The following is a 20,340-nucleotide window of genomic DNA, read 5'->3' on the forward strand; positions in this document are numbered from 1 at the left end:
CACAACTTTATTGATTACAGAAAGTGAATGGTTGCACAGGCTCTGGTTCAACTAGCTCCCTGCCATGCAGGTAGCGCTGACCCAGGGTTCCAGCATAGGTCGGCCAAGGGTGAACACCTGGATAAGCAGAAAGCCGGGAACAGGCTATCTCCACTACCCAAATGTTCCCCTGGACTCAGGCACAGGCACAACCCCCTCACAGGGGTTGACCAAACCATTGAGTCCCTGGATTCCTTTAACAGAATACCCTTCACGTAGGAATGGCAAGAGCGTTCTCCCATCCCTATCACCTGAACCAGAGCCTATCCGCAACCTTACAAGTTGTGACGATTTGCTACACAGCAGGCGAAACCCAAATGGCAACAGCCAATCAGCCAAGTGGGGAAATTCCTGGCGTGCCCCTGTCCCAACAACAGATGACACACAACAACGGTATAGCAAGGTCAAGCACAAAGCTCTAAAAGTAGAGAGAGGTGGGTGGGTGTTCCAAATGCATGCACCGAAAGAGGAAGCTCGGGGTCACATGCACAGGCATAAATAGGTCCCTCGAACCGTTTAGACTGCATCCCATTGGCCAGATTGTACCCAGCTTCGAGGGACCTACCAATCGGGTGTTGTGGCTTACCAGTTGTACCCACCCACAGCACAGGGTGTTGGTTGACCAGGTCTCACCGCAATACGTTCCCTCTTTAAGGGAGGGCCTGATCTCTCCTGTGTTAGCTTTTTGGGCCCCCTAGTCCAGTACCCTCTTCTAAGCACAAGACCCCTCTTCCCTTCCATGGTTTCCAGCTAGGAGCCCCAATAGCCTTTAGCTCCATGGAATTGTCTCATCCTTTTTTAAAGCCATCCAAGTTGGTGGCCATCGCTGCCTCCGGTGGAAGGGAGTTCCATAGTCTCACTGTGCACCGCTTGAAGTGAATGTTATTTTAAACATTTGCATTTCTCTTTCATATAGCATGACTCCTGAAGTTATCCCAGACTGCCATCCCACCATCCCTTATGACCTCTACCACGCCTGCATGGCTCCAGTATCAGTAAGTCTTTCCCAAGTCGTCTCCTGCTCATGTAGCTCACAGACAATTTTTCAAGAAGACGAAGTCATACTGGAGACATTGCTGTGAGCAGGGAAGAGGAGAGGGGTTGCTAACTTGCCTGCAAAGTTTAATTTCATTTGCAAGTGACATTTGTGAAACTTAAACTGAAATGTTATGTCAACTCATTTCTATAGCATTGGTGTGTCATGTTTCTCATTTATGTAAAAGGTCTTCCATTGTTTTTATTTCATGGAGCTGAAACATAATGGTGGATACTTATTGATCTATTCTAAAATATTTCTAAACTGCTTAATATTTTTTTTAAAAAAATGTTCGGGGTATATGGCAGTACGAAACATAACAAGACCCTAAAATAATCTAATGAAGCAGAGCTTTAGAAGTACCATACCCAACTACCAAAGCCAATGCAAACGGTTTGTCTCTGCAAAGCGAGTAACTGAAGTTGCTTCATGTACAATGGAGAAAAGGGATTTCCAGAGTGTAGGAGAAACAGTGGAAAATGTCTGTTTTCAAGTCTGCACTCTAATGTATTTCGTAGTCAAGTAAAAGTAAAAAGAAATCAACATCTCAGGGCCGTCTCATGAGGGCCCTGCTATAAACCCATAAGCCCTTGGCTCCTGGAGCTGCCACATTTTATATTTATCAAGATGGGATGGAGCTGTGCAAACAACAGTCTTTGTTGCTCTCACTCAATCCGCACCACTTCCTCTCTTGCAGCTGGCCGTCTTGCTGATTCTCTCTCTGCTGGTGAAGCGGAAGAAACTCTATAAAAATTGTTGGGCTGGAGCCCCTGGACTGCTAAGGTACCCTCCACGGCCCAGATGCAGCCTAGGGATGGAGGACATGGTCTTTTGCTGCCTCTGAGCCAAGATTGACAATTGTCATTTGTCAGGTTGTGAGTTCTTAAGGTGGCAAGTTGGGCAGCGTGTGATGGTGGTAGGACCATCAAAGCCAGAGGCAGATCCAAGAGGTCCTTCACATTGCCTGGCACGTGTGTAGGCTACATGAGCATTGCCCTACATAGTCCATTGCTGACCCCCATGTAGTAGAAGGTGAACAATTCATGCAAAAATAAGCAGATTTATGTAGGTCGGGCTAATGAGCACAATGTAATGTATGCAGGTTGTGGAACGCTTGCTTATACATTTCTATGCCACCTTTCCTCCAAGGAGCTCAATATGGCACATATGAAATGCCTCCCTCCCCGTTTAATCTGATAACAACAACCCGGCAAGGTAGATCAAGCTCAGAGGCAGTGACTGGCCCCCCAAAGTCACACCCAGGGAGCTTCATAGCTGGGTGGGGGATTTGAACCCAGGTCTCTCCCAGGTCCTAGTCCTCACTTAATGTCCACAACAACCCTGTGTGGTAGGTCCTGCTGAGAGGCAGGATCTGGCCCCCCAGGTCACACCCAGTGAGTTTCATGCTGGAGTAGAGATTTGAACCCTGGTCTCTCCCAGTCCACCGTTCTAGCCACTACGCAACTAGTAAAATGGATGTGTATACACCTGGGTAGGGAGGCTACTTCAAGCAGAGGGCCACATTCTCTTGTGGAGAGCCTTCCAGGGGCCACATACTAGAGAAGCAAGAGGCATTGCCAGGGGAAGAGCAGGCTCTGTGAGGGATGTGGCAACAGGGACCATGGCATGGGCACACTTCCCAGGATTGCAGTGTTGCACTTCTCTGTGCCCTTTGGTAGGAGGGGCGGCCCACAGCTCAGGGGTTGAGCATCTGTCTTGCATGCAAAAGGTCCCTGTCTCAGCTGCGGTCATCTCTGGAAAAGAGCCCGGTCACAGGTGACACGTGAGGGCCCTTCACTGCTCTAGACACTGGACAGTCACTGCCAGTTAGAGCAGGAAATACTGCAAAAGCTGGGTCAATCGCCTAAGCGGCTATTGGGCAGTTTCCTAGGCCACCTGTGTTCAGCCATTCACACCTGTATATAGCAAGTGAGAAAAGCTGGGGTGTATTTGGCTCCTGCTACCTGGGTGCATTTTTTGGATACATCCACGCACAAAGTCATTTGTGCAGATTCTTGTCCATGCACAGCATGAATGCACTGAGCACACCCCATCGTTCCAAAAGCTAAATGCTGAAATGGTGTGGGTGTCTCCACTCTGGGCCTGCGGTGTGTCTGCAAGTCTGCAGAGTTTGTGGGGAGGGCAGCCCTTCTGCAGAGATGTTCCGCTGGTGCAAATGGGTCCTTTTTTAAATCATTCTCATCTTTGTTCCTCCTTAAGCCCTGTGAATTTCTTGGAAGAGGAAGGTCACAAGGGGCTGTCTGTGGCAGTTTTTGGCATCCTCTTCTCCTCCTTATGCATCCTGGTTCTGGATAGCGACCCTCTGCCCTTCATCTCCGGCTCCTCGACCCAGAATCGAGGTAACACTGAGAGTTGTTGTTGATATTATTATTTATATCCTCCTTTTCACTAGACCAGGACTCAAGGCAGCTTACATAAATCAAAACAACCCAGGTAAAATACAGAAAGCTAAAAATTTACACAAGAGAATCGTTTAAACGTGGTTAAACTCTGATTGAATTAAAGTGATATAAAGCCAAATCTATTAAAAAACAGATAATAAAATTGGCACAGCACTATAAAAAGCCCTTTCCTTTATAAAACAATTGATTCCCCAAAGCCTGTCAGAATAGAGCCGTCTTCACCTGCCAATGGAAGGCCCTGTATAGTCAAAACCAGGTTGCTTCCAGGGGCACAGCAGAGAGCCCTTCTTCAATGTTCTACACCAGGCATGTCCAAAGTCTGATTTGGGCGCCTGCCGGTAGGTGTAATCCCTGTGGAAGTTTACTTCCTGGGGTAAAATCCTTAAAAAAGCTCAACAACTTCAACCCTAAAAAACCAACTTCAATCCTAAAAAAAGGTTAACATGGCCCTTCACTTCATCACATCTGGCCCTCTTTGGAAAAAGTTTGGACACCACTGGTCCACACCATCCTTTTTAATTTTGTGTATTGTTCGCCACTCTGGAGACATTCAGGGCTCCAAAGGCTGCATTGTGTCTGCAAGATTTATACATTGAGAATGTGGAGAATGTGAAGACCCCTGCTGTATCGGAGCCAAATCCAGCATCCGGCTTCTTGCAGTGTCCGAACAGTTGCCTCCAGGCAGGAAAGGCCCAAAACTGAGAGAAATGCAACTTTTGAAGTATGTTATATATTGTTTCAGGATGTGCAAATTAGGCAGGTGGTTCTGCCTAATTTGCACTTCCTGAAACAACATATAACGTACTTCAAAAGTTCAATTTCTCTCAACTTTGCAATGCAAATGCATATGCTAGGGTAAAATGCACATAAAATGTATATATCTGTTAAAATAGCATACAAAAATGTATTATGTATGTGGAAATGGCCCAGAAATTCGTTCGTTCGTTCGGTTTATATACTGCCCTTCATCATAAGATCTCACTTGTGCCTATTAGGGGAAATGACCAGTTGAGAGGGTCAGGCGAAAAAGGGGGGCCCTGCCAGGCCCCCACCAGGCCAGCAGAACAAGTGTGTCCACTTCCCAGCTGCTGCTTTGAGTCTTGAGCCTCCTGTTGCCAGCAGCTGCCTGACTGCACACTTTGACAAAGCCTTGCAAGGCTTGGGGTGGCAATGGCTAGGACTGATGGGAGGGTCCTCTGAAATCTCTGAAGGGCACCAGGTTGGGGAAATCTGCCCCAGAGCTGACATATGTCACCCCTTCCATTTTAATATAATCATGTTTTGTGTCCGTTATCACAGAGCACTAGATGACTCTTAAGAGCTGCTCCGCTGTGCAACTGTGTGTATGTGTGCACAGGTTTAATGAACACACTGTGGACACACAATTTGCGTGGTTGGAGTTCCCCAGACATGGTGTAAATGGGTGTTTTAAAATATGAACACACACACCACTCATTAATCCTGCAGAGCTCAGCCATGGAGAATTCCTTATCTATTCTACAGGGTATTTCCTAAACTGATGTGGTAGCTGGAGGGCAGGAGGCTAGACCAGACCGTACAATTCCAGATCTCTCACCAATGCAGGGCTGGGAGCAATTTGGGAATGCCAGGAACATAGCTGTCAAGTGTCCCTTATTTGAAGGGACAGTCCCTTATTCCAGCGCCATGTCCCGCTGCTGTCCCTTATTGATGGATGTCCCTTAAATGATGTCCCTTAAATTTCATAGGAAGCAGCTCCTCTCCCTCCCTCCCTGCTGGCCAGGGAGGAGGGAGCCTCCAACTGTGTTGCTTGGCTGTGTTGCTCACCCAATAAGAAGTCTAAGAACGATTGGGGAGTGGAGCTTGAATGCCTTGTGTGTGGCTAGTTAATGCAAGCTGAGGGGTTTTTTGAATGCTGGACGCCATTTTGTTGCACGTGCTGCTGCAAACTTTGCAGTGCAAAGCCAGGCCGGGGAGCCATCTTAAGTTGAGGCTGCATAGGCCTTGTGGTGCATGTGATTCAGATTCTATTCAGTTGAACCTCTGGTTACAAAGTTGGTTGGACAGTGTTCTTGAAGCTACCAGCATGAGTTTGACCAGACTGCAGGAGGACAGGAAGACTGGAGTGCCTGGAAGAGGTGAGGCTGCAGGTCCCTTATTTTGGCTGCTGGTCCCTTATTTTCAAATCTGTAAGTTGACAGCTATGGCCAGGAATCCATTCTGGGGCAATGCCCCACAAATGATGGAAAGGTTCAAGGGATAGATGGAAGCTCAGGAGAGAGAAGAAATTCAACTGAGTTCACATTTAAAGGTGAACCGGCCTGATTTACACTTCCTGAAGCAATACGTAAACCACAACACTGCTTTCTTCTTTTTTAAAAGAAAAAAATTGCACTTCTCCTAATTTTGCAATTCAGAGCAAAAGTGTGTATATAAGAAGAAAATGTGCATAAATGCATATATTAGTGAACAAATATCCTTGCTACTGGGGGCAGTTGCTTGCAAGGAGATGTACCGTACATCAGGAAAAACGGCCTACAGAAAATGTGGAGTTAAGAGAAATAATCACTAAAATGTTGACTGATTTTCATGAGGACTTTAAAAAGAGAGAGAATTTGCAGACTGATGTGTCAGTGCAGAGAACTAAACTTTAAGAAAGTGGACCTTTAAAAAATTTGCCCATCCCTATCACACAATCCTGGAACTGCAGAGTCAAAGTCCAAGCCCTTGCAATGCAGGGACCCCTAAACTAGAAGCTGGGACACGGGTGGCACTGTGGGTTAAACCACAGAGCCTAGGACATGCCGATCAGAAGGTCGGCGGTTCAAATCCCCGCAACTGGGTGAACTCCTGTTGCTCAGTCCCTGTTCCTGCCAACCTAGCAGTTCAAAAGCACGTCAAAGTGCAAGTAGATAAATAGGTAGCTCTCCAGCGGGAAGGTAAACGGCGTTTCCGTGTGCTGCTCTGGTTCGCCAGAAGCGGCTTAGTCATGCTGGCCACATGACCCGGAAGCTGTACGCCGGCTCCCTCGGCCAGTAAAGTGAGATGAGCGCCGCAACCCCAGAGTCGGCCACGACTGGACCTAATGGTCACGGGTCCCTTTACCTTTTAAACTAGAAGCCACACTGCCTTGGCAGCTTAAGCACCAGCACCTGTCTTTCTCCCAAGGGAATAGCTTCCAATGAGTTCTTTTGCATGGGGGAAACTGATGCAGCATCTTCAAGGGACGTTTGTGGGAGCCCCATCGCTGACTCCACCCTGCATGCTCTTGGCATGGCCTGCCTTGCTGAACTGCCTCTGTTTGTTGTCCAACTGAGGCTCTTAACCTCTGCCTTTCTCTCCCCCTTGATCTCCCTCTCCAGAGTACTGGAAGATCATGGCTTTGCTCTATTACCCTGCCTTCTACTACCCCTTAATTGCATGTGCTACGGTCAGGCACAGAGCTGGGTACTTCTTGGGCTGCCTGCTGTCCTGGTGCCATTGCGTGGTCCATCTCTGGCAGAAGGTGGAATGCCCTCAGTCGCCCAAGGTAAAGACAACCGGGGAGGCTGGAAGGCCCTGAGGTTTGGTTGGCACGGGCCAGTTCTAAATGGCTGCAAGGAGGAAGCCCGTTCCTGGAGAGACTGGCTGCTGCTTTTTGCAGGAGGGGTGGGCAAGAGCACCTATCCATGATCTGAGCAATATATGATGCCCATAATGGCACCATAGCTGTGTGTGCCTGGCCCATCTTTGCAGACCTCAAGACCCAACTGTTGGCAAAGATAGGGCTTGCTGGGAATCAGGAACCAGGAGATCAGTGAAGCAAGGAGCCTCTTCAAGGGCTTTCAGCTCAGGATCTAGGGGTAGGGCATGAAATCAAAGGGCCCACCCGCAGGTGGTACCAGAGGCAATGACAAGCAATCAGCAAATTCTAGTATTGTCCCTACCCTCCCCTTCCTCACTGCTGGGTTCTGCAAGGGTTGTAGGAACTTGCTGGAGTTATCCAACAGGGGCAGAGCTGTCGTTTGTAATGTGATTTATGAGTTGAACACAGGTTTGTCTTCCTTGCAGCCCTTCTCTTTGTCTCTGCTCAGATTTATAGGTACTATTCCCTGCTTTCTTATCTCCCCATCATCCTGTGCCTTGTGGTTTTGAGCCTTTGGTATCCTGCACAGCTTGTCAAGAGCTTCAGGGAGCAGAAGAGGAAGAAAGTGACGGCGGAGGTAAGGCATGGCAACATCACCGGGTCAAACTAGAGGAAGATACGTCTCCGGGTGCTGGTGTAGACTGAGTGGAGCAGGGATGGGGAATTTCATCTCCTCCAGATGCTTAATTATAAGAGTACTTGTATACCAATATATAACACACACATGGTTTACACAACAATGAAAACACAAAAGCCGTACACAGTTAAAAACATTCAAAAGGCTAGAAACAGACCACTATTAACCAGGGTGGAAAGATGCATTCTTAATTGCTTGCCCATCGGAATAGAAAAGTTTCCAGTAGGTGTTTCATAGTGGGCACAGAAAGCATCTGCTGAATCTCCAGTGGCGGAGAGTTCCACAGGGCTAGGCCAATGACACTAAAGGCTCAGTTGCTTGTTGTTGTTAAGTGAGCTTCACCAACTCGGGTGAACCACATTCCTGCAGGTGATCTCAGTGGGATAGAAGGGTTCAGGCCATAGCTGTCAACCTTCCCTTTTTTGGCAGGAAATTCCCTTATTCCAGCGCTGCTTCCCGCTGCTATCCCAGATTGTTAGATATCCCGTAGACTGTCCCTGGACAGGTGAGGCTGCTGACCCCTTATTTTCGAGGCCGCTGATCCCTTATTTTCAAATCTGAAAGTTGACAGCTATGGTTCAGGCAAACCCTGGACCTAAGTTGTTTGGGGCTTTTATAAATTAACGCAAGGACCTTACGCCTGTCTCAGTAGTGGATGGGCAGCTAGTGCAGCTGTCAGCAATCTGGTCACAACATTTCGCACCAGCTGGAGCATCTGAACCAGGACCAAGGGCAGTTCCACACAGAGCGCATTGTGGTAGCTCAGCCTCAAGGCTTACGCGTGAACTACAATTCTGGGACTCCAACCCCCATCGGCCTCTGCTAGGATGCCCAAGGTTCGGGGTGATGGGAGTTGTGGTCCAACAAATCCCTGGAACAGAAAGGACCTTAGCACAAGAAAACAGACATGCTGCAAAGCAAAAGCCTTACTTTATTCCTGGGACGTGGGGAGTGTGCATGGCTTTGTCACAAGGCCAGCGGTGAACAGAGCCCATCTTCCCTAACCATTGGCCATGCTGGCTTGGGCTGAAGGGAGCTGAGAGTCAGAAGGACAGAATAATTGGGAACATCAGCTGGCACCCTCTGTTTCAACTTTTAAATTCCTGATGGAAGCAGGCAGTGAAGAATACATTTCCCACAACTGTTATCTGGTTACTGATTTTAACTTTTTCATGCGGTTTTTATTGTATGGTTTTACATGCTCTTGTTGTAAACTGCTCTGACTGTTCTTATAAATAGAGGTAAAGGGACCCCTGACCATTAGGTCCAGTCGTGGCCGACTCTGGGGTTGCGGCGCTCATCTCGCTTTACTGGCCGAGGGAGCCGGCGTACAGCTTCCGGGTCATGTGGCCAGCATGACTAAGCCGCTTCTGGCGAACCAGAACAGCGCACGGAAACGCCGTTTACCTTCCCGCTGGAGTAGTACCTATTTATCTACTTGCACTTTGACGTCCTTTCGAACTGCTAGGTTGGCAGGAGCAGGGACCGAGCAACGGGAGCTCATCCCATTGCGGGGATTCAAACCGCTGACCTTCTGATTGGCAAGTCCTAGGCTCTGTGGTTTAACCCACAGCGCCACCCGCGTCCCTGTTCTTATGAATAGTGGCATATAAATATACCAACTTGTGTAGGGAAAAAAGACAACAGGACTTGCCCTTGTTGAATTGGGGTTGGGCAGGGAGAAATACAGGCAGGAATTCTGAGATGGTGTGGCACTAAGGTATTACAGCAGAGCACGTGGACCTGTCTAATGTTTCCGACTCCCAACTGTTTCCATTACGAAACAGGTGCAAATTATGCAAGGCATTGTCAATATGTGATGCATATTTTTGGAGTGAGCACAAATTGTAGATGCCGTACAGAAACAGAAAATGGAACCTGACCCACTTGGCAGTTCCTGAAATGTCAAGGTGACACGCATGCCTGCGTGCATCTAAAAATAACAAGTGTTTCATTTTCACACACCTCTCCGCTCCATGAAGTTCTGGCGGTGCAGAGTTTCTTTTGGTGGGGAGGAATGAGCTGTGCTCTTGTAATTACTTGATAGGCAATAGATTAAGCTGACACAACAAAATGGAGGAATTGTCTGGCCTGGGAACAAACAGCTTTCTAAGTTCCTAGCTCAGGAGTGGGGAAAACCTTGTGGCCATCCAGATGCTGTTGACAAAGCCTCAGGGACTATGAAAAAGCTGTTGTCCTGCAACAGTGTGAAGCTAATGCAGTTCTCGGCTGCATTAACAGAAGTCTCATGTTCAGTCAAGGAAAGTTCTTGTTTTTATTATGTATTTTTGGTTTTTATCTTTTATTTTTATTCTGTGAGCTGCTCTGAGATCTACATATGAAGGGCAATATACAAATCTAATTTAATAATAATAGTTACAGGTAGGTAGCCGTGTTGGTCTGCCATGGTTGAAACAAAATTTAAAAATTCCTTCCAGTAGCACCTTAGAGACCAACTAAGTTTGTTATTGGTATGAGCTTTCGTGTGCATGCCAATAACAAACTTAGTTGGTCTCTAAGGTGCTACTGGAAGGATTTTTTAAAAATTTAATAATAAAAATAAAGGTAAAGGGACTCCTGACCGTTAGGTCCAGTCGCGGACAACTCTGGGGTTGCGGCGCTCATCTCGCTTTATTGGTCGAGGGAGCCGGCAGACAGCTTCCGGGTCATGTGGCCAGCATGACTAAGCCGCTTCTGGCGAACCAGAGCAGCGCACGGAAACGCCGTTTACCTTCCCGCCGGAGCAGTACCTATTTATCTACTTGCACTTGACGTACTTTCGAACTGCTAGGTTGGCAGGAGCAGGGACCGAACAATGGGAGCTCACCCCGTCACGGGGATTTGAACCGCCAACCTTCTGATCGGCAAGCCCTAGGCTTTGTGGATTAGACCACAGCGCCACGCGCATCTGAATAATAATAATAGTCCCATTCTATTCTGCTTTGGTCAGACCACACCTGGCGTCCTGTGTCCAGTTCTGACCGCCACAGTTTAAAAAGGATATTGACATGCTGGAATGTGTGCAGAGGATAATAATAATAATAATAATAATAATAATAATAATAATAATAATAATAATAATTTATTATTTATACCCCGCCCATCGGGCTGAGTTTCCCCAGCCACTCTGGGCGGCTCCCAATCAAGTGTTAAAAACAGTACAGCGTTAAATATTAAAAACTTCCCTGAACAGGGCTGCCTTCAGATGTCTTTTAAAGATAGGATAGCTGCTTATTTCCTTCACATCTGGAGGGAGGGTGTTCCACAGGGTGGGCGCCACTACCGAGAAGGCCCTCTGTCTGGTTCCCTGTAACCTCGCTTCTCGCAATGAGGGCACTGCCAGAAGGCCCTCGGCGCTGGACCTCAGTGTCTGGTCTGAACGATGGGGGTGGAGACGCTCCTTCAGGTATACAGTGATTCCTCAATGAGCCTTGGGGTCCCTTCTGATTCTACAATCCTGTGATTCCCTTCCCAAGGCCGACTCTAATTGAGGTGCCCTCAGTTTACAGGGTGTGTGGGAAAGACAATTTGGCTCTTTGTGGGGGGGGGGACAATAATCTGCTTTTATTTTTGCTGAAATCTAAACCACTTAGCTCCAGAAGATTTGATTTTCTGAATGTTTCCTATTCAGAGCCTTACAGTGGAAGGAGGAGAGTGGGTGTTTGGCAACAGAATCATAATCCAAACGATTGGCACAGGGTTTTTATTTTAAGAAAGAAAGCTCTATTTAAAAATAAATAAATAATCGATAGAAGCCCAAATCTGCACTCGGATTTTAGGGTTTAGCCCAATCCACAACTCTGGGATAAGGAGTCGGAACAGAACATTCCTTCTTATTCCGATTTTTGTGCAGATCTCCAGCTGGGATCCTGCAACAACCTTGTGTAGCGACAGACCCACTCCTCTCCCCACGTTAATTAGCACCTCCGCAACTGCGATCACAAAGGCTGGCGAGGCATATGGGAATTATGCAAGGCATTTTTAAATAGGTTGCAGAAGTCGAGTGCTTCTTTAAAAATATAAGAAGTGTGCTGAGGATGTTGCGGAAACTGTCTGAAGGTGCTGGGTCTTTTCTGGGTTGGCACAAGCATAAGTCAGTGGCAAAGAGAGAGGTCACCAACAGAGCTTCACTCAAAGTAGATCTAATATAAATGCAATAAATAAATATATCATGGGTGTCTTTGCTACATATCACAGCCTGCATGTTGGTGGGTAGCCTTTCACAATATGGTTTTGCTTCCTGCGGGTAGATGCTGGAACAATCAGCTATGAGCCTCTTCCTGAATCACTGCCTTGCCAACCCACCGTGGTGCCAGTCCTTGCCCACTGACTGAAGCGTCAGATAGTGACTTGAATGTGTGAATGAGACATCGCAGATTAATCAGCGCAGATGGTAGCATTTCTGGAGGGGCTCAGAATTCAGAGAACATGGTTTGCATGCAGAAGATCACCAGTTCAATCACCAGTATCTCCATACAGGGCCAGGAAGGAACCATGTGCTAGTTAGTGGAGAGTCTCTTTGGAGAGACAGTGTTGTACAGTGGTTAGAGTGTTAGACTAGGACCTGGAAGAGGCCAGGGTTCAAATCACCCACCCAGTCACTGCCTTTCAGCCTAACTTGCCTTTGCAGAGTTGTTATGCGGATTGAGAGAGCCTTGTATGCTACATTGAGCTCATTAGATGGCAGAGTGGGTTATAAATGCAATAAATTATAATTATACTAATTCTAAACAGGCAAATGTTTTTTTTTTCAGTGGTGGCTCCGCACTTGGGAACCCAAGGAGGTTTATCTGGCACCATCATTCCATATCTTTAGGTGCCAGACAAAAACATTCCCTTTTAATCAGACCTTCGGCTTTTAAGTGTCTTATCACCTGTTTGCATGGGTGTATTTTAGTGTAGGGTTTTAAAAAAAAATTAAAAAATGAATTGTCGATAATAATAATAAATAATTTATTATTTATACCCCACCCATCTGGCTGGGTTTCCCCAGCCGCTCTGGGTGGCTTCCAACAGAATATTAAAATACAATAGTCCGTCTAACATTAAAAGCTTCCCTAAAGAGGGCTGCCTTCAGATGTCTTCTAAAAGTCTGGTAGTTGTTTTTCTCTTTGACATCTGGTGGGAGGGCATTCCACAGGGTGGGTGCCACCACTGAGAAGGCCCTCTGCCTGGTTCCCTGTAGATTGGCTTCTTGCAGTGAGGAAACTGCCAGAAGGCCCTCAGCGCTGGACCTCAGTGTCCGGGTAGAACGATGGGGGTGGAGACGCGCCTTTTAGATCCCCCAGCCTTGCCTCCATGCTGGTTTTAATGATTCTCTGAAAAATGGGGTGAAGCAGAGCTCTGGCTGAGCACACCAGGATGAAAATGGACTGAGCTTTTGGGTGTGCTTCCTCCTGTTTTCTTTCATAGCAGCATCACTGGCTTGTTTTGCCCTTTCGAAAAGATGCAGCTCCTGGCATATTATTCCCAATCAAAGCACATTTGCCACGTTGCAGTTGAAGGGCAAGCCTCCCTAAAAAATTTCCTCTACAGCACTAGAGGCATCTGGCCAGGCAGCCTGTGAATCCTCCTGTACAATTGGTGGTCTTCTCCTTTAATTCAAAGAGCCATTTTACTTGAACTACATTCGCTGGAGACCATATTTTCTGGTCCTTCTGGTCCTCAAGGGAATAATTGGAGAATCCTGTGTGGTCTCTGCCCCAGCCCCGTTTGCTTTTTAATTTATTCTTCATCTCGTCCTCCTTCCTTGCCCTGATTTCCCAGGTGGTGTCTGCCATCAAATATCTCTTGGATGAATTGCTTGCATTTTCTCTCTGGCCCCAAACGGCCAGCAGAATCCCAAGATGGGGATTGTCACGTTAGTACTCCATGGCTCAAGCTCAGACTCAGACTGGCTCCTGGGTTGCGGTAACCCTTGGCAAAGTGTTTTCCTCATGGAGCAAATGGCCACTTCGTTTTTCCACAATGCAGTGCTGGCCCTGGGGCATTGCAGGGGCTTAAAGGGTTGCTTGCTCCTGCAGCCACTGGGTGTGCCCACAGCCAGAAGCCCAGGACAGAGAAAGCTGGATGCCCCCGCAGCTGTTGAAGGGTGCCAGTTTACTATACCAGGCCTGCTATAAACCTAAGCAGTACTTGAGCCGATGATGGCCAAGTACCTAACAAGAATGTGCAGCAAGGGTGATGATTGGAGCTGTCAGTTAATTCATTTTCCAACTAATTAACTATTCATTTTGCAAATTGCAAAACTGCACATGTTTGTCATGTTCATAATTAATGGGCTTTTACAGGTGTGCACCTAATATTCTTCTAATGTGCAAAGCGGACTCTTACATTTTTGCAACAGCCCCTTTAGCTATGTGAAAACTGAGTCGAACCGATGGCTTGATTGAGACCTTTGTACCTTTTCAACAGGGGCATTTTGGGGCGGAAGTGGGGTGTGTCCAAGGCCCAGTTACGCAACAATGGCTTAAAAGCCAAATCAGAGTGAGGGCAATGCTTTCTGCCATTACTCTGAATGGGCAAACATTTTCACAGCCCTGCTGAATATGGCTTAGGAAATGGCAATTGTGCCAGCCTGGGTCTTCTGTGCTAAGCTGAGCTCCAGATCCCTTGCCCCTTCCCCTAAACACACACAAAAAAAGGAAGAATACATACTTTACGTGGTGGGCTGGGCATGCTGTGAAATGCAGATGTTTCTGCAAATGTTCCCAACCCCCTATCCTAAATTTTCTCTGGAACTTCCATACTTATAAATTAGCAAATTTGTGCTATGAAGCTGTACCCCAAATCCTTTAAGTACGCAGCAAGGTTCCTACTTTCCCCCTATATTTCAAATGCTGTCTGTTAAGAACTGTAGACCTGTAGATTTGGAAGGGACCCAAAGGGTGATCTAGGTCTTGGCCCCCCCCCCCAAAAAAATCAGGAATCACAGCTAAGAGAGCATGGCCTAATCTGGAGATGTGGTCACATTCACACAATACATTTAAAACACTCTAGTACTACTAGAACAGCCATGAGTGCTGGGAACTCTAGCTCTGTTGGGTGAACACCCTTTATAAACTATAGTTCCCAGGATTCTTGGGGGGGGGGGAGCTATGCCAATTGAAGTGGCATTAGAGCACTTTCAGTGGGGGGGGGCAGGGGGGCAGATGCAACCTTGCAGCAAAAATTCATGCGGAATAATCAGTCTTTTGTGTCTGTTTTAAGCTGCCGGGGAGTGGCTATTACGAAGACTATCTGAAGAATATCCTGGCAAAAAGGATGCCAAATGAAAGGTAAAATCTCACACACCTAGGCTGCCTTTCATTCAGCAAAACCGCATCCCAAAATCTGGAGATGAATGGGAACCAGAATGGGGGTGGGTGGGCAAGTTGCCCCCAGTATATCCCTGTATCTTGTTTCATCTTTTTTGTAAACCACTTTTAGGGTTGTTGTTGTTTTCAAAACAACAACAACACACCAAGCCATGAATAAATTTTATGACATAAATAAAAATAAGAATAATGTGGCTCTCTATCTGGCCCAAGCCACACTCATTGCTGGCCCCAATCCACACACTCCTCTAGTGCTTATTCCCTCCCGGAGAGCTTGACCTATGATCACACGTCTGGTTTGGCTGGACGGAGCCATGAGCATAGAAACCTCTGGCTTTTGCAGCCTGAACAGTAGTCTATTATACCAAGGCAACAGTAGCTCCACCCACTTTTTAAATAAATTAATCAATACAGTGGTACCTTGGGTTACAGACGCTTCAGGTTACAGACTCCGCTAACCCAGAAATAGTACCTCGGGTTAAGAACTTTGCTTCAGGATGAGAACAGAAATTGTGCTGCAGCAGCGGGAGGCCCCCTTAGCTAAAGTGGTGCTTCAGGTTAAGAACAGTTTCAGGTTAAGAACGGACCTCCGGAATGAATTAAGTACGTAACCAGAGGTACCACTGTAGACAGATAGATAGATAGATAGATGATAGATAGATAGATAGATAGATAGATAGATAGATAGATGATAGAGATAGATAGATGATAGAGATAGATAGATAGATAGATAGATAGATAGATAGATAGATAGATAGATAGATGATAGATAGATAGATGATAGATAGATAGATAGATAGATGATAGATATAGATAGATAGATAGATAGATAGATTGATAGATAGATAGATAGATGATAGATAGATAGATGATAGATAGATAGATAGATGATAGATGATAGATAGATAGATAGATAGATAGATAGATAGATAGATAGATAGATAGATAGATGATAGATAGATAGATGATAGATGATAGATAGATAGATAGATAGATAGATAGATAGATGATAGATAGATAGATAGATAGATAGATAGATAGATAGATATAGATGATAGATAGATAGATAGATAGATAGATGATAGATAGATGATAGATAGATATAGATGAGTAAAAAATATAGCTTGGAGGCTGGAGCTAACCCACTGTCCACTGCCTCTCTCATTTGCTAGCATTGCTAAAAAAAGTAACATAAAATGCACCGGAGTCCCATTGGTAAAGTGGAAAAAAGGTTCTTTGCTTCCATTCTGTACTTCACATTCCCAAGAATGGCTTTGGATTCTAAGAATATGCCATGAGAGGTCGTGTCATGGCTGCCTTGTGCAAGAAAGAGAGAGAGAAAATGAGAGTGAGCAGGAGAAAAGGGTGCAGCCTGGGTGTGAAGTGGGAAAGCACAAAGTGTATTTTCCCAGACTATCTGCTAGTGCTGGAGGCATGCAAGGCTGCTTACGCCCAGCAAAAGTTGTCAATGAGGCATTGCGGCCGGTCCTCAGCCTGAAAAGGGTCCCCTGGCTCTGTCCTCGTGTCTTGGCGGGTTTGTGTGTGTGCCTCTTCTTCTCTGCCTGAGCCAAACTTTCTTTCTGTCCCTTTAGCATCAGCAGAGCCAAGCCAAGCCTGCTGTCAAGGATCCGCTCCTATGTCTGCTCATTCCTCTACGCACCTCAGGAAGGTACTGCATGCACAGATCTTTCAAAAGGCTCCATTGTTGCTTCAACTTGTTTGTAGGTCCTCCACCCGCAAAAGAGGCTGCAGGTGCACATGTAGCGCAAAACAGGTGGAGAAAGGCAGGCAAATGAAAGCTACCGTGGGTGCTTCTTCTTGAAGCGGGTCCTGGCAACCAGGGATTATGAAGGCAACATGATTCCGTCAAGCGATGCTGCCAGTTTCACAATGATAGCTTCATAAAGCCAAATCAGAGTGAGAGTAGCGCTTTCTGCCCTTACTCTGAATGGACAAGCATTTTCATCCCATTTCACAGCCCTACGGAGCAATCAGGTGGAGGAAGGGGGTGCGGTAGGGGCGGTCCGCCCCGGGTGTCACCACCGAAGGGGTGACAAAATGTCAGACGGCACTCCCCGCAGGGCCTGCAGTGCGCCCAAGCCACGTGTCTCTCTTGGGAGTGACGCGGTGGCTTGGGCACCCTTAGGCTCCGCGCTGCCCCAAACGGTCCAACTGCTGCCTCCCCCTCGCTGTAGGGTGGCTGAGTGGGAGGAGGCAGGCAGACTCCTTGGAGGCCCCATGGAGCGTCCTTCCCCGCTGGGAGCAATGACTATCATTCCTGGCAGACCACCCTGCTTAGCTAATGAGCTGAATTTGCCTTAGGAACCAGCAATTGTGCATGTGTTTTTGTGGCTGTTGGATTTCTTTGTGGGATCTTGGGACACATCTCTCGATTATATACTTCAGTTGTTTGGACCAAAGCTTGCTTCTTTCTTTCTTTCTTTCTTTCTTTCTTTCTTTCTTTCTTTCTTTCTTTCTTTCTTTCTTTCTTCTCTCTCTCTCTCTCTCTCTCACACACACACACACACTTGTGTTTTCACCCATTTCATTTCAGCTACTCTCCATCCATGGCCACAGACTGCATTTCTGCAATCCATTTATGTTTAACTCTCAACCCCTTTTACATTCCCTTCTTTGCACCGTATAAACCTGACAACTTAAGGCTCATGTTCCATGCAACCAGTGGAGCGGACTCTGACCCACCAATGCTTCTTTCGTTAATAACATCGGAAAAATTTATGGAACTGTTGGGGGCTACCCATGTGTGATTGTGATTTTTGTGTGTGGAATTGCAGGCTTCCAAATCCCTCTGAAGCTGGTTCTCTCCCTCGCCACATCTGTGATTGCTGTCTATCAGGTAAGAACCTAAGAACCCACGGCCTATCCAGCCCAGGATTCTGTTCTCATGGGTGCCCACAAGCGGAAGAGCGCTCTATTGCACATGTCTCCCAACAACTGGTACTCAGAGACATAAGAGCATCAGAAGAGCCTGCTGGGTCAGGCCAGTGGTCCATCTAGTCTAGCATCCTGTTCTCTCAGTGGCCAGCCAGATGAACCATCTCTTGGTTTACAGGTGGCCCTCCTCCTCCTGGCAGTCTTCGTCCCCAGCATCCAGATAGTAAGGTCTGGGATGACCAAGGAGCTGACTGCACTCTTCATCCAGTTTGGTTTAGTCCCCTCTGAAAATCCCGCTGGGATCCCTGGAGACAAAGAGTTAGCCACCCTCAAGCACTACATCTGGTCGCTAGAAGGTGAGTCTTTGGGGCCCTGGTCTTGTTGACAATGTCCCTTTCTGCCCCTGATAAGAGCAAACTCTGGAAGTGGTCGCAGAATCGCTGAATTGCAGAGTTGGAAGGGGTCCCATCTAATCCAACTTTCTGCAGTGCAGGATTCACAACTGAAGCATCCCCCAGAAATGGCTCTGAAGAACTAAGGAAACACAAGGATATAAGAGCGCCCATTCCTGGCTGCGCCCCCTGCCCACATTTATATTTTTCAATTGTTTCCCACCCTGCCCCCCCCCAAAATAACGAAACTGTAGGAACAAGAACTGGGTCACAAGCCCAGTTATGCAATAAGGTCTCCACATGAATACAGTCTAGTCTTTTGTATTTATCTTGGAACATATCTCTAAGCACATTAATGATCAATATATCCTCTCCAGAGCTAGTTGGCCCCCTAACTGAGAAGCTAAAAATAATGATAATAAATGTTGAGCCAGCATTTTAGTCATCGTCCCCATAATTCAATTGAAGTGACCTTTCCCCTTTCCCAAGTTTGCTGAGCTATCAAAATGTCAATTAACAGATACATAATGAATTCAGCTTAGTGCCAAGATCTTTTAAATCTCCCAGAATTCTCTGCACAGGATCTAGCAGAATGACAATGCCTGTCAGATTGCTTTTGTACTTTTTTCCAGAAGCAGTTTTTCTGGATAAAAAATTTAAATTAAAAATAAGAAGAGCCGTGTTGGATCCAAACCATTCTTGATATTTCTTTTCAAATCCCTGCAACGGGGTGAGCTCCCATTGCTCTGTCCCAGCTTCTGCCAACCTAGCAGTTCGAAAGCACGCCAGTGCAAGTAGATAAATAGGTACCACTGCGATGGAAAGGTAAACGGTGTTTCCATGCACTTTGGCTTCCATCACGGTGTTCCGTTGCACCAGAAGTGGTTTAGTCCTGCTGGCCACATGACCCAGAAAGCTGTCTGTGCACAAACGCCGGCTCCCTCTGCCTGAAAGTGAGATGAGTGCCACACCCCATAGTCGCCTTTGACTGGACTTAACCATCCAGGGGTCTTTTACCTTTTACCTTTTTTATTTCAAGAGTAAGGCGTCATGCAGCTATTACCTTCAAAACAATTTACATTGTTTACTTTATTTCATAAAATTTATACACTGCTTATTTTTTTTTAAAAAAACCATCAGAGTGGTTTACTTTAAAACAGACAAAATTTTAAATACAGTACTAAAACAGCTTAAAACTCACATCAACTTTCTAGCCACCTGGTCAGGCTTGTCTAAACTAGCATGGTTTTTTGTTGTTTAGTCGTGTCCGACTCTTCGTGAACCCATGGATCAGAGCACGGCAGGCACTCTTGTCTTCCACTGCCTCCCGCAGTTTGGTCAAACTCATGCTGGTAGCTTCGAGAACACTGTCCAACCATCTCATCCTCTGTCAGCCCCTTCTCCTTGTGCCCTCCATCTTTCCCAGCATCAGGGTCTTTTCCAGGGAGTCTTCTCTTCTCATGAGGCGGCCAAAGTATTGGAGCCTCAGCTTCAGGATCTGTCCTTCCAGCGAGCACTCAGGGCTGATTTCCTTCAGAATGAATAGGTTTGATCTTCTTGCAGTCCATGGGACTCTCAAGAGTCTCCTCCAGCACCATAATTCAAAAGCATCAATTCTTCGGCGATCAGCCTTCTTTATGGACCAGCTTTCACTTCCATACATCACTACTGGGAAAACCATAGCTTTAACTATACGGACCTTTGTTGGCAAGGTGATGTCTCTGCTTTTTAAGATGCTGTCTAGGTTTGTCATTGCTTTTCTCCCAAGAAGCAGGCGTCTTTTAATTTCGTGACTGCTGTCACCATCTGCAGTGATCATGGAGCCCAAGAAAGTAAAATCTCTCACTGCCTCCATTTCCTCCTCTTCTATTTGCCAGGAGGTGATGGGACCAGTGGCCATGATCTTCGTTTTTTTGATGTTGAGCTTCAGACCATATTTTGCGCTCCCCTCGTTAAAAGGTTCTTTAATTCCTCCTCACTTTCTGCCATCAAGGTTGT

General features: G+C 46.6%; 1 protein-coding gene across 3 annotated transcripts in view; it reads left to right on the forward strand.

Moving 5' to 3' along the window:
- The window catches only part of STRA6 (signaling receptor and transporter of retinol STRA6), a 55,784-nt gene that overhangs the window by 23,871 nt on the left and 11,573 nt on the right, over positions 1-20,340 (forward strand). For all 3 annotated transcript variants that reach the window (XM_053403605.1, XM_053403603.1, XM_053403604.1), the window contains 9 exons: positions 956-1,034; positions 1,773-1,858; positions 3,296-3,435; positions 6,840-7,006; positions 7,551-7,679; positions 14,949-15,016; positions 16,648-16,724; positions 17,851-17,912; positions 18,129-18,306. In XM_053403605.1, the coding sequence (XP_053259580.1) occupies positions 957-1,034; positions 1,773-1,858; positions 3,296-3,435; positions 6,840-7,006; positions 7,551-7,679; positions 14,949-15,016; positions 16,648-16,724; positions 17,851-17,912; positions 18,129-18,306 (985 nt within the window). In that variant the 5' untranslated portion in view covers position 956. The remainder of the gene's footprint in view (positions 1-955; positions 1,035-1,772; positions 1,859-3,295; positions 3,436-6,839; positions 7,007-7,550; positions 7,680-14,948; positions 15,017-16,647; positions 16,725-17,850; positions 17,913-18,128; positions 18,307-20,340) is intronic.

This window comes from Podarcis raffonei, chromosome 9, assembly GCF_027172205.1.
Source record: "Podarcis raffonei isolate rPodRaf1 chromosome 9, rPodRaf1.pri, whole genome shotgun sequence".
NCBI lineage: Eukaryota > Metazoa > Chordata > Lepidosauria > Squamata > Lacertidae > Podarcis > Podarcis raffonei.